The sequence below is a fragment of the Mizuhopecten yessoensis genome, unplaced genomic scaffold, assembly GCF_002113885.1.
Source record: "Mizuhopecten yessoensis strain PY_sf001 unplaced genomic scaffold, ASM211388v2 scaffold11131, whole genome shotgun sequence".
Classification (NCBI taxonomy): domain Eukaryota; kingdom Metazoa; phylum Mollusca; class Bivalvia; order Pectinida; family Pectinidae; genus Mizuhopecten; species Mizuhopecten yessoensis.
In genome coordinates this window covers 488502-502416 of record NW_018408895.1, presented here as the reverse complement: position 1 = coordinate 502416, position 13915 = coordinate 488502, and the positions used below count along the sequence as shown (strand labels likewise).

The following is a 13915-nucleotide window of genomic DNA, read 5'->3' as shown; positions in this document are numbered from 1 at the left end:
TAACAGTACCATGGTCCTTACCTGTGGTTCTCCACTGATGTCCAAATGACTAGCTCCTCCCTCTATAGCAGCTTTTACCATCATCTCACCATGAAAACGGTACTGAAAATACAAAATTCCTATAAAACAAGGCAAAGTGTTGCAAGGCATTCCATAGTCCCCCACTGGTAATGATTTCTATAATTAACATTCAGTACACTTACATGTATTTCAGGCGTTAGCTTATGTTCAAAGCATAGGTCATAGTGACTAACATTGTACTTTATGCACTTGCCATCCCAAGATGTCCTTGTACACTAAATCTGGTTACTCCAGGTGAAATAGTATAGAAGATATGCCCTGGACAAACTTCTTGGACAGACGGACACCCCCGCGCCATTCAGTCAGCTACCGTGAGTTCTAAAGCAATTCAAAGCGTTAAAAATTCTGGGTGCTGGAAGGTATCGGTTAAACTCCTGGGATCATGCAGAGACAACTTGCTCAATGAATACATGACAAGAAAACTATAACATCCATAAAGCTGTTTATGACATTGGGGCTAAATTCACATCAGAAGATATTTGAAGGCACCACAATTTATTTCCAGTCATGTTTGTTAAGTATCAAAAATATAACTACCAACTGAATAATAACCGCCATACAGAAAGTGACACATGACTATGGTAGCTATGAGGATGTATACAACTTTGAACTGATGGGTGAAAACAAGACTTACTGGGCCCACACAGTTGAGTATGACCTTGGCCTGTTTACACATCTCCACCATTGATGACTCGCTGGTTGTGTCGGCTATCAGGACTGGGATGGAGTCAAGCTCTTTACCTATTAAATAGATGATAAATATTCATGCGCAAAACTATGACATATCCAACGTGTCCCCGAAGTTGTGACCTGCATCCGAACAATTGGCAAACTCAGGTCACATATTGGCGAAGATGTACGATAACCAAAGTTTTTATATACTGTGTGTGTGGTTTTGTATATTGTTTTTGTCCTTTAGTTGTTCAAATATTTCATTTGACTCCAAAATAGCTGATGTTCCCATCCCAGACCAATACTAATCCAAGTTATAATTGTGGTAATGCACTACTAATCCACAGGCAATGGTTATATATAAGCCCATTGGGTGTATCTAAAATAAATCAATGAACAAGATCCCTTGATGTGCCTTCATTTTTACAACATTAAATATGACTCACTTTATTCAGGGATACTCCAGGTTAAATGAGTACCATATATTTCTTTACCCATACTTANCCCCCCCCCCCCCCCCCCCTCTCAATTTCCCCTAATGTCCTAATGCAGCCTATACTCCAACTGGAACCACACCCTTCTACTATACAACATACCGACACAAAGCGGATGACCCATGCTAAAGAAAGTTCGCAAACTTTCACTGTCATATAAACTTCAGGAGTATAATTTTCAAAATTCACATCGCCATGGCCCTATAACCATATTTCTGTCCCCATGGGGACCACATTTCTATTTACCCAACTTTAGTCGTGCATTTCTTTTTCCTCTCCTGTTCCAGTATTTTTTGGCAACGGTATAATGATAATATCATAAAGAAAACATTTGAACATGTAGAACAGTACTCATGTCAGTTTGTAGTTTCAGGGCTGGGCTACATTAGGTGTTTAAAAGAATTGTTAATCTAACCTGATAACATAATTGGCGTGGTTTGTGGATTATAATAAACACTGTATTTTGTTAATCTCTTTCAAAGATTTAGAAACAGAATGTAAACAGTATTTTTTCTATATATACTGAACAAAAAAAGAAACGCACAAAGTTCCCCCCCTGCAGTACACCTTAGCTGATTGATCAAGAACGATCTCCCTTCTCAACAATCTACCCTAAAATCAGCCAAGCATGACGATGTCATTGTGTGACTTTGTGAGCTTCTTTAGTCCAAATTACGTGGCGTGATCAAGCCAAGCCGGAGTTTTTCAAACAAATAATCTCAACGGATACTCTAAGTTCAGCCACATTAATTTTCCACGTTGGCATTTTGATTTCGCCATTGACCGAGATGCCACGCTTAACGCAAATTCAGAGGGGTAGAGCAATTGCGATGTTGATGGATGGTCATAGCCAAACTGCTGTCGCACGGCAGTTTGGTGTTGGCCCGTGTACAATTAACCGTCTCTGTACACGTTTCCGTGCTACTGGGTTAGTTTCTGATCGTCCCAGGAGCACGACAAGACATGGCGATTCGATTGTCGCATTTGCGCAACAGATTCAAGACTGCTGTAGAGACTGCGTCGCATACCTTAGGTACTCATGGCAGACCCATTAGTCCTCAAACTGCCAGGAACCGCTTGCATGCCGAGAGAATCATTGCGCACCGACCTTATGTCAGGCCACTTCTGACACCACAGAGGCGGTAAGTGCCTGGATGCACAGACATGACCCAAATAGGTTTGGGATGCGTCAATGGAGGCGTGTGATGTTCACCGACGAGTCTAGATTTTGTCTGTATCGCTCAGACGGAAGAAAAGGGTATATCGCAGATGCGGTGAGTGTTTCGCCGACGCATGCGTGGTTGAACGCGATAGATTCGGTGGGGCTTCTGTAATGGTTTGGGGAGGCATCTCCCATGGAGTAAAATCCCCTTTAGTGGTCCTGGATCAAAACCTCAATGCCATTCGATACAGAGACCAGATCCTCCAACCACATGTCCTTCCACTTCTCAGACGTCATAACCTAATTCTCCAGCAAGACAATGCTCGACCGCATGTTGCCAGAGTCTGTCGTGATTTTCTCACGGCAAACAACGTTCAGCCTCTGGAATGGCCCCCATATAGCCCCGACATGTCTCCCATTGAGCATCTGTGGGATGAGCTGGACAGGCGTATTAGAAAACGTCAAAACCCCCAAACTAACCGCGCCCAGTTGATCGCAGCATTAACACAAGAATGGAACAACATTCCCTTAAGGAGAAGAAATGTTCTCATGAATTCAATGCATAGGAGAATCCGTGCAGGGATTCGTGCAAAAGGTGCCCACACCAGGTACTGAAGTGTCATTTTGTTTATTGCGGGTATCCCACTTTGAGTAACTACTGATGACACGAGTGACGTCACACAGACTTTTCTTCTACAGTATTGTAAAGAGTAGACTTGTCCCTTCATATTGATATAAAACTTTGTACAAATTTCCCAAAATATCATAGGCTATTGATTGCATAATTTAATTGTGCGTTTCTGTTCAGTATAGTTCCTTGTAAACCCATTTCTCTGCATATTCTAGTTGCCCGGAAAACACCCTTTTTCTCTGTCCAAAAATAACCTGGACTTAGGTTTTTGAAGATTTTTTACTTTTTCATATGGGATTTTCTTCTAATATCAACCATCCTGTGAACTATGATTTTCTATGGCAAGCAGCAGTTTGAATATCTGTATGTATAATGTTGGTGCAGTTGCTCAAACAAGGAGTCCACTACTTATACTCTAAACAATAGGGGGTTAATCCTCTTTTGTTTATTTATTAGTAGGGTCTCCAGTCAGGTCAGTGATGAAGGCTCAACGGACTGTCTACCTTATTCGTATTGTTCTAATGTCACGGTGTGGTGATCACCCTGTCCGTTGAGAGAGGATAAACCGTCTGTTGGAATTACCTAGGTATATAGGTTAATTGTTATTTCAAAGGTAGAGTCCATTTCATGATAGATAAACCTGTATTTTCACCTGTGGTTTCATGTACACGTGATTACCAGGAGTGATTAATTATACCTGTTAAAAAATGTAAATTTCAAAGACAATAAAGCATCCACCTTAGCATCACGTTATCAGGTGAATAATAACCAGTGTTAGCCTGGTATGTATATATATCCTTTTTAACAGCTAGGTGTTGCCCTTGTACATATGCATGCATACAAATTCACAATAAAAGACAAACAGTCAAATCATAATTCATATTTATGACAAAATGAATTAATATTTAATTGCCAAAATGCTAGCCTTAACTACATGCACATGAAAGGCATGACACAAACATCAACACTTTTTAACCAAAAACCTACATTTTTACCATTGTTTCAGCAAATTTGTTAAAACTCGCTCCGCTCGGCCATCATAAAATATAATTACTCTGTTATAAAATATAACCTGGAATAATACTGCAAACTCAGAAAACTATTCTATGCCTTATTCAATCTGTTTGACAATGGAAATGATGTCCGATAAAGACTAGCTTTCTACGCTTGGCAGTGCTTGAACAAGTTTAGTATTACATCTTCAGAAAGAAAAAAAATTGCCTCGCTCTGCTCAGCAGGGAAATTATAATTGTCACAATCTCAGAAATAATGAAGTTCTATTTATTGTTTGGGGTCAGAAAGTAGTATACATGTACAACCGACATGACAATTATAATTTATTAGTTTTTTTGAGTCTTTTTCTGAGTTAAAATTTTTGGGCAACACCCAAAATTAATTCCTGGGTCCCCCCCTGAAGCATCATAATTGTTTTTGGCATTTTATTTCCATTTTCTGTAATTTGTCCATATTCCTTTGCCTTACATTATTGTGCCCATTTTAATTTGTATTCTCACGGACTTAGATAATCTAATTCCGTAGTATTCTCTGCGCATTTGCTTTTCTCCAAAATAGAATAAAGTCAGTGATCATATAGGCCTAGTTCCATCCACAATTTTTGAATTACTTTTCTGCAGAAAATATGAAAACCTGAGGTGAGATCAGTACCAAATTTAGTCAATTTAGTCTTCAGCTGTTCTTGATTAGTGGTCTTTTAAAGTTGACAACAGATGGAATCAGGTTGGCTGAATTTCAAAATGAAATTATATTCATGAAAAAAAGCATGCAGTCAATCATGCCAAAGGGGGTGTGGTTACCTGTCTACAACAACACGCCACAGTTTTTTTTTAATATTGGTTTTATTCATGTCAGTAAGTAATTAAGTTTTCAACTATAAATAGTCAATATGATTTTTTATTTAAACAATTTATAGGCATACCTGTCTTTTTAGATGCTTGTTCCAGAACTTTCTGCATTTTACCCATGGCCCTGCCGGCGATAGCCCACGTCAGACCTCGCTCTTCGTCTGCTATTCGGGCAACTTCCTCGACAACGAATTGCCCGGTGAAACCAGATGCGCCGAAGATGACAATGTCATACCTATCTGTGGCCATTTTTCCTTTCGACAATTACCTTACTAAGATGTGCTGCCGCACGAAATACGACGTTAAATTCTTGTCCGTTTGCCAAGCGTTCTGACTGGACTGCACCTGGGCCTGAACCTAAAAAAAAACACCTCAGGTTTACATCGCTTAAGCTCTCAACAAATAATTAAAAACGGTTTACAAATTTAAAGATTTATTGTCAATATACATCGTAAAATAGTTGAAAAGAAGACAGGTATATCTTGAAACCAAAGCTATGAGATGAAAATATGCTCTCTATCACAGATATAAACTTTGTTTTATTGTATTGACATAAGCGACCATATCCTGGGTTATTCTTTATTTCGCTTCGTTTCGCAACCGTCTTGAAAGCATGGACCTGTATGAAAATCACGATGATGGTCCAGGATTTGTGGGGATAAGATTTTGTAAAGAATGGTAAAATCAATATGTGTATATGTTAACGTTAAAAACACACTTATATTGTTGAAAATCAATAGTTTTTGACATGTAACCGTAGAACAGTACTGAAACCGTTTTGTTATTTATCAGGTTGGGCACAACGGCGCATATGGGTAATTACCCTGCATTTGGGTAACAGTTACCCATTTGAGTAACAATTGTATTACTGAAATGGGGAATAAAGTGAAATAAAAACACACAGATTTCCCGTCACCCGCCTGACCACCAGTTTAAACGGTTCTGTTTGTATCATTCTGATAATGATGTGTAAAAAACACCATTTCATTGTAAACAAAATAGCTTGCTGTGGAGAAGTGTCAGTGAGTGTAAAATAGCTGTTACCGCGTGAGCTACAAAGTAAAGAGTTGCAAAATGATCTAAAGATACTGCATGGATTACGTTGTGGAACCATTATTGCAGATGGAAATTATTTTAATACTAAATGTATTCCTCTGGATAGCCGGTAGGAAATTGAATAAAGCTGATGTAGAATTAAGCACAGTGGTGTTAATGTTTTGAATGTTAAGTATTTGAAATAAAGTATTTATCCTTTTATGTAGCCATGCAGAGACGTATATATTACAGAGAGTGGCCACTCACACAGATCTCGCAAAATCATGCATGATCATATTTTTCAGGCGCAGCAAATTAGATACTGTGCGAAACTTTGGTCGCGGTTCCAATAAATGAAATATTGTTTTAACGATATGTGTTCCTTCAATAATTATTTTTTATTTTTGTTTTGTACAGCAACAACATGTTGTACCCAAAAGAAGACAAAGAGAAGAGAATAATGGTTTACGCTGTAAGTGCTGATCAGTGATACGCATGATCTTGTATTGATTATGGTATAAATACCATATTGTCCACTTAATACCTAAATAATATACATTCAACATGATACATGTATTACATTCATACCAAGAGAGGAACACATGGCATGATGTTACCCGGTAGTAAACATATCAAAGGAATGTAATATCTTAATTACAGTGTATTTGTATTAAACTCATTAACCCTTTCACCCCTATGTAACTTTAGTAGACTCTATCAAGCATTGATATGGAGGGGTTCATTATGGTCTACAGTGGTGAAAGGGTTAATCAAAGTCACTGTGACATGTTGTCAGAGTTCATTATATGATACATCATCATTGGCATGGGGGTGGCAGTTTTTCTGAAAGTTGTTCTAAAACCCTAAAACATGTAATATTACTCTTACACCTTAGTTTAGGTCCAGATATATATATATAGCTGTAAGAAATTCTCAGCTGTCTGTGCTCTTATCAAGAAAGAAAAATAAAGAATAGAGAAATGCTAAATGATTATTGACTAGGTTGAAAAAAGAATGGTCATGCATGATTTAGGAATCTAGTTCAGTTGCATTATATATGTATATATGTGTGTATATATAAAAAACAAAAAACAAGAGTTTCTTCAACTTCCCTAGCGCTTTCTCCTGTTTAGAGGTTGCATATAAAACTGATGTTTGAAAACTTGCATTTTATGTGTGTATATATATATATTTAGAAACATTTTAAAAACAGTATAGCTAGATTGAGACTTTTTTCCTGAGTGATATTTTCATTGTTTCAGTGCAGAAACTGTGACTATCAACAGATTGCAGACAATCCTTGCATTTATGTGAACAAGATTACCCATGAAGTGGAGTAAGTACAGTGCTTATCTACTTTACAAAAGGACATGGAATTAATATAATGCAATTATGAATCTTTTGTAAGAAATATTTTCACAATAATTTTAAAAAGATGAACATCTATTTTGTTTTCAGCAGTAAATACCACATAATTATGTGCAGGAGAAGTGTTTTTTAGGAAATTCCTAAGCACCTATTAGATTGAGTTTGGTAAGCTGTATATTATCAGTCAGTTTAACTTACTTTTAAGACTTATCATACATGACTCTCTATTTCGATCAATTTTCCTGAAACTTGATGGGGTTTAGCACTGTCGCAATATTTATAATGTAGTTGTGCATAGTTTCTTTTCAGAAATTTTCCACGAGTTATTTCCCTTTGGGGGAGCATCTATGAGAACAAGCAACTTGTCTTTTAATTTGCATCTAATTTTATTCCAAATGATCAGGGTTTACCACTAATTCTAAAACATATTTTATTAGATAAGATTGTGCTGACTGTGATGCGGTGCTTGTCAAATGTCCATGTTACATTGTAAACCTGTAAAATTGTTAGGCTTACCACCAATCATATAAACAAGGAATATTGATCCTGCTGTATTTCTTTTATATTTGCATTGTCTAAGACACCCAGTTCTTTGAGAAACAGAGAGCACTTACATGGATGTGTGTATGTAGGGGGTGGGTGGGTATCACTAAGTCTATTGATTACAACTTCAGTTGATTCAGTTTCCATAATACAATAACAACGTCAATTTCAGGTGATAAAATCATTTAAGTATACAGATTCAAATTGTCAGACTGAATCATTAATAAATGTTGATAGAATGTTGCTGTATATTTCTAGTTCATTCTTAAAGGAAAAGATGGATTTATGTTTCAATTCTAGATATATTCATGTTAAATATTGTTGACATGTTCATTTTATCCGTGTAGTGAGTTGACACAGATCATTGGTGACGTCATTGCAGACCCTACCCTACCACGGACAGAGGACCATGTCTGTCCCAAATGCAATCACAAAGAGTCTGTGTTCTTCCAATCACATAGTTCAAAGGCTGAGGTATGTCTACTGAAATCTTGAGGTGGAGGTTGTACCATTCTTCCTCAGTTTGTATCCTTGGAGTCATCAGAATTCTGAAAGTATTTCCTTTGAATGTTATGGCTTATTAAAGCAGGTTCATCGTACAGGCTGTATACAGTAACTATTCTTACAATCCTTATGATACAAATGTTCAGCAAAACATGATCATCAAATCTCCCAAGTCCTGGGCATCAGGGTGATCAAGGTTTACATGAAAAAAAGAAGATTTTGTAGGTCGGGACCAAATATCTATGAGGTAGGAGAGGCATTCCACTCCCTCCCATTCAAGGTACCCGGTTCTACTTTTTGGGATGGGCTTGGTATTCCACTCATTTCAATGCAAGGTAACAAGGTTGTACAATCAGAGTTTGCAGTATATCATTATTACTCAATCCACATTTGTGAATGTTATCCAAAACAAATGTTAACAGAACCTGCTACTGTTGATTCATTGATTTTTGTGGATGTTTCTATTTCACTGATTTTGTAGGTGCTCTTAATCCACAAATTTATACGACAATGAATCTGTAGTATTGAAGCTACACATACAAAGCAAGGTGTCCGTTAGAATCAATTATTGCTAAATCTTTCATGCCTCTTGTCTATTTGAACATTCTCCAGGATCAGGAAGAACATTAGGCAGCTGCATAGATAAGGATTTAAATTTTCAATTTCCCAGTTTGTAACCTATGATAGGTTGGAGGGACCTAGGCACTTGCATTTGGATAGGGATCAAGGAGGGAATAAAACATTCCGCAGATTACGTTTCAATAGTGCAATAATACTGACATTCGTTTTCACTTTCCAGTTCAAATGACACTTTTTTTTTGCTGATTTTGTGGGAAATCTTATGCATGAAATTTTATGTACCTACAAAATGGTGTGTTTTCAGGTAACCAGAAATAATTTCAGTCTCATTAAAATATCTCAATAGTATATAAATACTGAAGATCAATGTAAAGAATACTAAATTTAGTGTTTTTGTTTTACAGGAAGGGATGCGACTTTACTACGTGTGTACAAACCAGCAGTGTGTTCACCGGTGGACAGAATGAATGGATATTATCATTTTATTGCCTTCAGTTAAGATGCTAGAAGGAAGGAAAAGATAAAGAAACATGGCAGTGTGCAAAGAAAACAATTAGTGAATCATGGGAGATTATCCAGGTGCCATGTTCATATTCCTGTAAACTTTGATTTTATAACTTTAATTATGTCTTGATTACACATTATGTCATTACAGTTTGGTGAGAATCTGTATCAGTAGATTAAGAGAGTTGAATGTGCGAGAATGAGTGAAAGTTCATCACATATTTTTTTTTTAAAGTAACAAAAATAAACAAGATTATCTAATGTGCAATTTTTTGTTATCTTTATGAAAAGCACTGTCCTGCCATCTATCCAACTATAATAGGGATAAACTAGCTTGTCCTTCAGGGGCAATGATCTTGATATGGACTCTACTCATCCAGTGTAGAAAGTTTGGCATAAATCCTCATCCAGACATTTACTCGACAAGTGTAGAATTTCCCAGGGATGTTGTCAATAATATTTCCTCTCATCCAGTGTAATAATTCTGGTGTATGTCATATCGTCTGTCAACTCATCCAGTGTAATAATTCTGGTGTATGTCGTATCATCTGTCAACTCATCAAGTGTAATAATTCTGGTGTATGTCGTATCATCTGTCAACTCATCCAGTGTAATAATTCTGGTGTATGTCATATCGTCTGTCAACTCATCGAGTGTAATAATTCTGGTGTATGTCATATCATCTGTCAACTCATCAAATGTAATAATTCTGGTGTATGTCATATCGTCTGTCAACTCATCCAGTGTAATAATTCTGGTGTATGTCATATCATCTGTCAACTCATCAAGTTCACACTTGTAGAAACTATCGGTACATAACTGATGAATGAACTGATGGTGGAGGCGTAGTCTGTTCATATTGATGAATGAACTGATGGTGGAGGCTTAGTATGTTCATATTGATGAATGAACTGATGGTGGAGGCTTAGTATGTTCATATTGATGAATGAACTGATGGTGGAGGCTTAGTATGTTCATATTGATGAATGAACTGATGGTGGAGGCGTAGTCTGTTCATATTGATAAATGAACTGATGGGGGAGGCGTAGTCTGTTCATATTGATGAATGAACTGTATGTCATATCATCTGTCAACTCATCAAGTTCACACTTGTAGAAACTATCGGTACATAACTGATGAATGAACTGATGGTGGAGGCGTTGTCTGTTCATATTGATGAATGAACTGATGGTGGAGGCGTATTCTGTTCATATTGATGAATGAACTGATGGTGGAGGCTTAGTATGTTCATATTGATGAATGAACTGATGGTGGAGGCTTAGTATGTTCATATTGATGAATGAACTGATGGTGGAGGCTTAGTATGTTCATATTGATGAATGAACTGATGGTGGAGGCTTAGTATGTTCATATTGATGAATGAACTGATGGTGGAGGCGTAGTCAGTTCATATTGATAGATGAACTGATGGTGGAGGCGTTGTCTGTTCATATTGATAGATGAACTGATGGTGGAGGGGTAGTCTGTTCATATTGATAGATGAACTGATGGTGGAGGGGTAGTCTGTTCATATTGATAGATGAACTGATGGTGGAGCCGTAGTCTGTTCATATTGATAGATGAACTGATGGGGGAGGCGTAGTCTGTTCATATTGATGAATGAACTGATGGAGGAGGCGTAGTCTGTTCATATTGATAGATGAACTGATGGGGGAGGCGTAGTCTGTTCATATTGATGAATGAACTGTATGTCATATCATCTGTCAACTCATCAAGTTCACACTTGTAGAACCTATCGGTACATAACTGATGAATGAACTGATGGTGGAGGCGTTGTCTGTTCATATTGATGAATGAACTGAAGGTGGAGGCGTAGTCTGTTCATATTGATGAATGAACTGATGGAGGAGGCGTAGTCTGTTCATATTGATAGATGAACTGATGGTGGAGGGGTAGTCTGTTCATATTGATAGATGAACTGATGGTGGAGGCGTTGTCTGTTCATATTGATAGATGAACTGATGGTGGAGGCGTTGTCTGTTCATATTGATGAATGAACTGATGGTGGAGGCATAGTCTGTTCATATTGATGAATGAACTGATGGTGGAGGCTTAGTATGTTCATATTGATGAATGAACTGATGGTGGAGGCTTAGTATGTTCATATTGATGAATGAACTGATGGTGGAGGCGTATTCTGTTCATATTGATGAATGAACTGATGGTGGAGGCGTATTCTGTTCATATTGATGAATGAACTGATGGTGGAGGCATAGTCTGTTCATATTGATGAATGAACTGATGGTGGAGGCTTAGTATGTTCATATTGATGAATGAACTGATGGTGGAGGCGTTGTCTGTTCATATTGATAGATGAACTGATGGTGGAGGCGTAGTCAGTTCATATTGTAAGCACCACAGTGATTTAACCTTTGAATCCTTACAAGAAAGGGTATCAGAATCTACAAGTGGTATGAAACACTAGCATCGATGCATGCATGTGGATACATTATGTAAAATCTTCATTTGTTAAGAACTTTTGTCAACAAAAACGATCAGTAAAACTGATATTTTATGCTCCTGAATGGTTATCGAGATTGAAATAAAGTTTAGGGTGCAGGCAAGCATATCGCTTATTGGATGTTATATATATACACTGCCTTCCCATCCTACATATATCTATAACATTTCTGGGCTTTCTTCAGCGAATTGGAAGGTCTTTGACCTCAATCTGACCTTGACCATACAGCCCCAATAGTGGTATGTGACAACATCTTGCTATCTTAAATACACCTCTAAAATTTTATTGAACTGTCTTTGACACATCAGAAGTTATGGCCCAGACAAACATTTTGGACAGATGGACAAAGTGTCAACTATATGCTCCCGGAATTTATTTTTTCATGGAGCATAAAAAGGAACAGTTGACCTTGGCAACAACTAGTGACCTTGGCAAAATTTTCAACTTTGTCAGGACTTTTATCTTAAGGACATGGACTTTTCAATAATCTTAGAAAACAATGCTATCCAGACGAAATTATATTAAACGGTATTCAAAGAGCTAAGAAGAAGGGTCCGATTTCAGTTAACAACCCAAATAGCGCCAATACAAGTCAAAAGGATATTATAACGTTCGTTACAATATTTAACCCGAACAATTTTAACATGTTTCCAATTAAGAAAGTTCACCAAGAAATTTTAAAGAATAGCAAAAAAATGAAGTGTCTTAAAGAAGAAGAAAATAATTAATTGCAAAAGACAACCAAGGAATCTGAAACGTTTATTGCGAGTCAAAATGATGAGAAAATAAATGTAAATTACAGCACGAAAAAGTGTATGACACTGAGATGTGGAACATGTAGTATGATTGTTGAATGTAACTTGTTTGTTTTTAAGAATGGCAAAACATTTCAAATGAGATGTAATATGAATTGTAAATCAAGAAATGTAATACATCCTGTAATTTGTAAGAGATGCTCTGAAATTTACATAGGTCAAACTGGAAATGAACTACGTCAAAGAATGGCAGTCCATCGTCAACAAACCAAATCTGATAGTTAACTTATCAATTTACCGAATGAACACATCAGATACTATTGTAAGAGTTAAAAGAGAACATGTTTATTAAAACTCTAAATCCAGGCTTGAACGCGAGAAATTTCGAGCACCTCTTATACATGTTTGGATGAACTAAGTATTGTGCTTTGAAATTTATTTTTACTATCAGATGTTTTTAACTTTTACTATTAAACAATGTATTCATTTGAGCATTTCTTTTTCCATATATTTCATCGACACATTTAGTGCAAGTACATTTTCGTAATCTTTTTAAGATGTCACAATTTCTAGATGTCCGCATTATGTGTATTTCGTTTACAACGTCTTACCATGGTAAGTAGGTGTACTCCATTTATGACGTTACAATTAAATTTAAATAAGATGGGCGAAAGCGCTAGCCGATTAAACTAGCCTTCGTGTTTTGTTTTATTTATTTATATAAAGTGTCATCTACAATAACCTATTGGTTCAGAAGTTATGTTCTAGACAGACAGACAATTCCACACCATAATATACACGGAAGACAAGCATATATAAAAACACAACACAAAATAAGAAGATTTCATATTTATTGATGGATCGGGTATATTTCATATTTTTTTATATTCATATTTAATCATGTAATTCCTTACATACAATGTAATAATAATACACATAGCATTAGCTTACCAAGTCAGAACAAAAGCTGATTTCATCAAAACTTATGCCATATTCCCAAAACCATCATATCTATTCTGCAGAGAAAGAACACGGGAAACGAGTACCATTCTGTGTAACTTTTTATTTATTTATTCTGGATTCGAGAAGAAAAAAAAGTGTATGCATAAATTCTGGTGACACCGTTTTACTTTAACAATACCTGAACCGTAAACCGTGCATAATTGAAAGTTTGTTACAAAATCATTAAGATATATATTCATAATAATTACTACAAATATTGAACTTTCACAAGTCTTAATCA

The 13915-nt window shown here is 36.6% G+C and overlaps 2 protein-coding genes across 3 annotated transcripts in view; one reads left to right on the top strand and one right to left on the bottom strand.

Moving 5' to 3' along the window:
* The window catches only part of LOC110466338 (saccharopine dehydrogenase-like oxidoreductase), a 25353-nt gene extending 20012 nt beyond the window's left edge, over positions 1 to 5341 (bottom strand). For both annotated transcript variants that reach the window (XM_021522780.1, XM_021522779.1), the window contains exons 1-3: positions 4977 to 5341; positions 716 to 822; positions 22 to 102 (exon numbers count right to left, since the gene is read on the bottom strand). In XM_021522780.1, coding sequence (XP_021378455.1) covers positions 22 to 102; positions 716 to 822; positions 4977 to 5151 — 363 coding nt within the window. In that variant the 5' untranslated portion in view covers positions 5152 to 5341. The remainder of the gene's footprint in view (positions 1 to 21; positions 103 to 715; positions 823 to 4976) is intronic.
* Positions 5342 to 5438: 97 nt separating this feature from the next.
* Positions 5439 to 9698, top strand: LOC110466340 (DNA-directed RNA polymerase II subunit RPB9-like). Its single transcript, XM_021522781.1, has 5 exons — positions 5439 to 5580; positions 6355 to 6409; positions 7200 to 7273; positions 8196 to 8322; positions 9336 to 9698. Exons 1-5 carry the CDS (start codon positions 5516 to 5518, stop codon positions 9396 to 9398), a joined length of 384 nt encoding a protein of 127 aa, XP_021378456.1. The 5' UTR covers positions 5439 to 5515; the 3' UTR covers positions 9399 to 9698.
* Positions 9699 to 13915: the final 4217 nt, after the last annotated feature.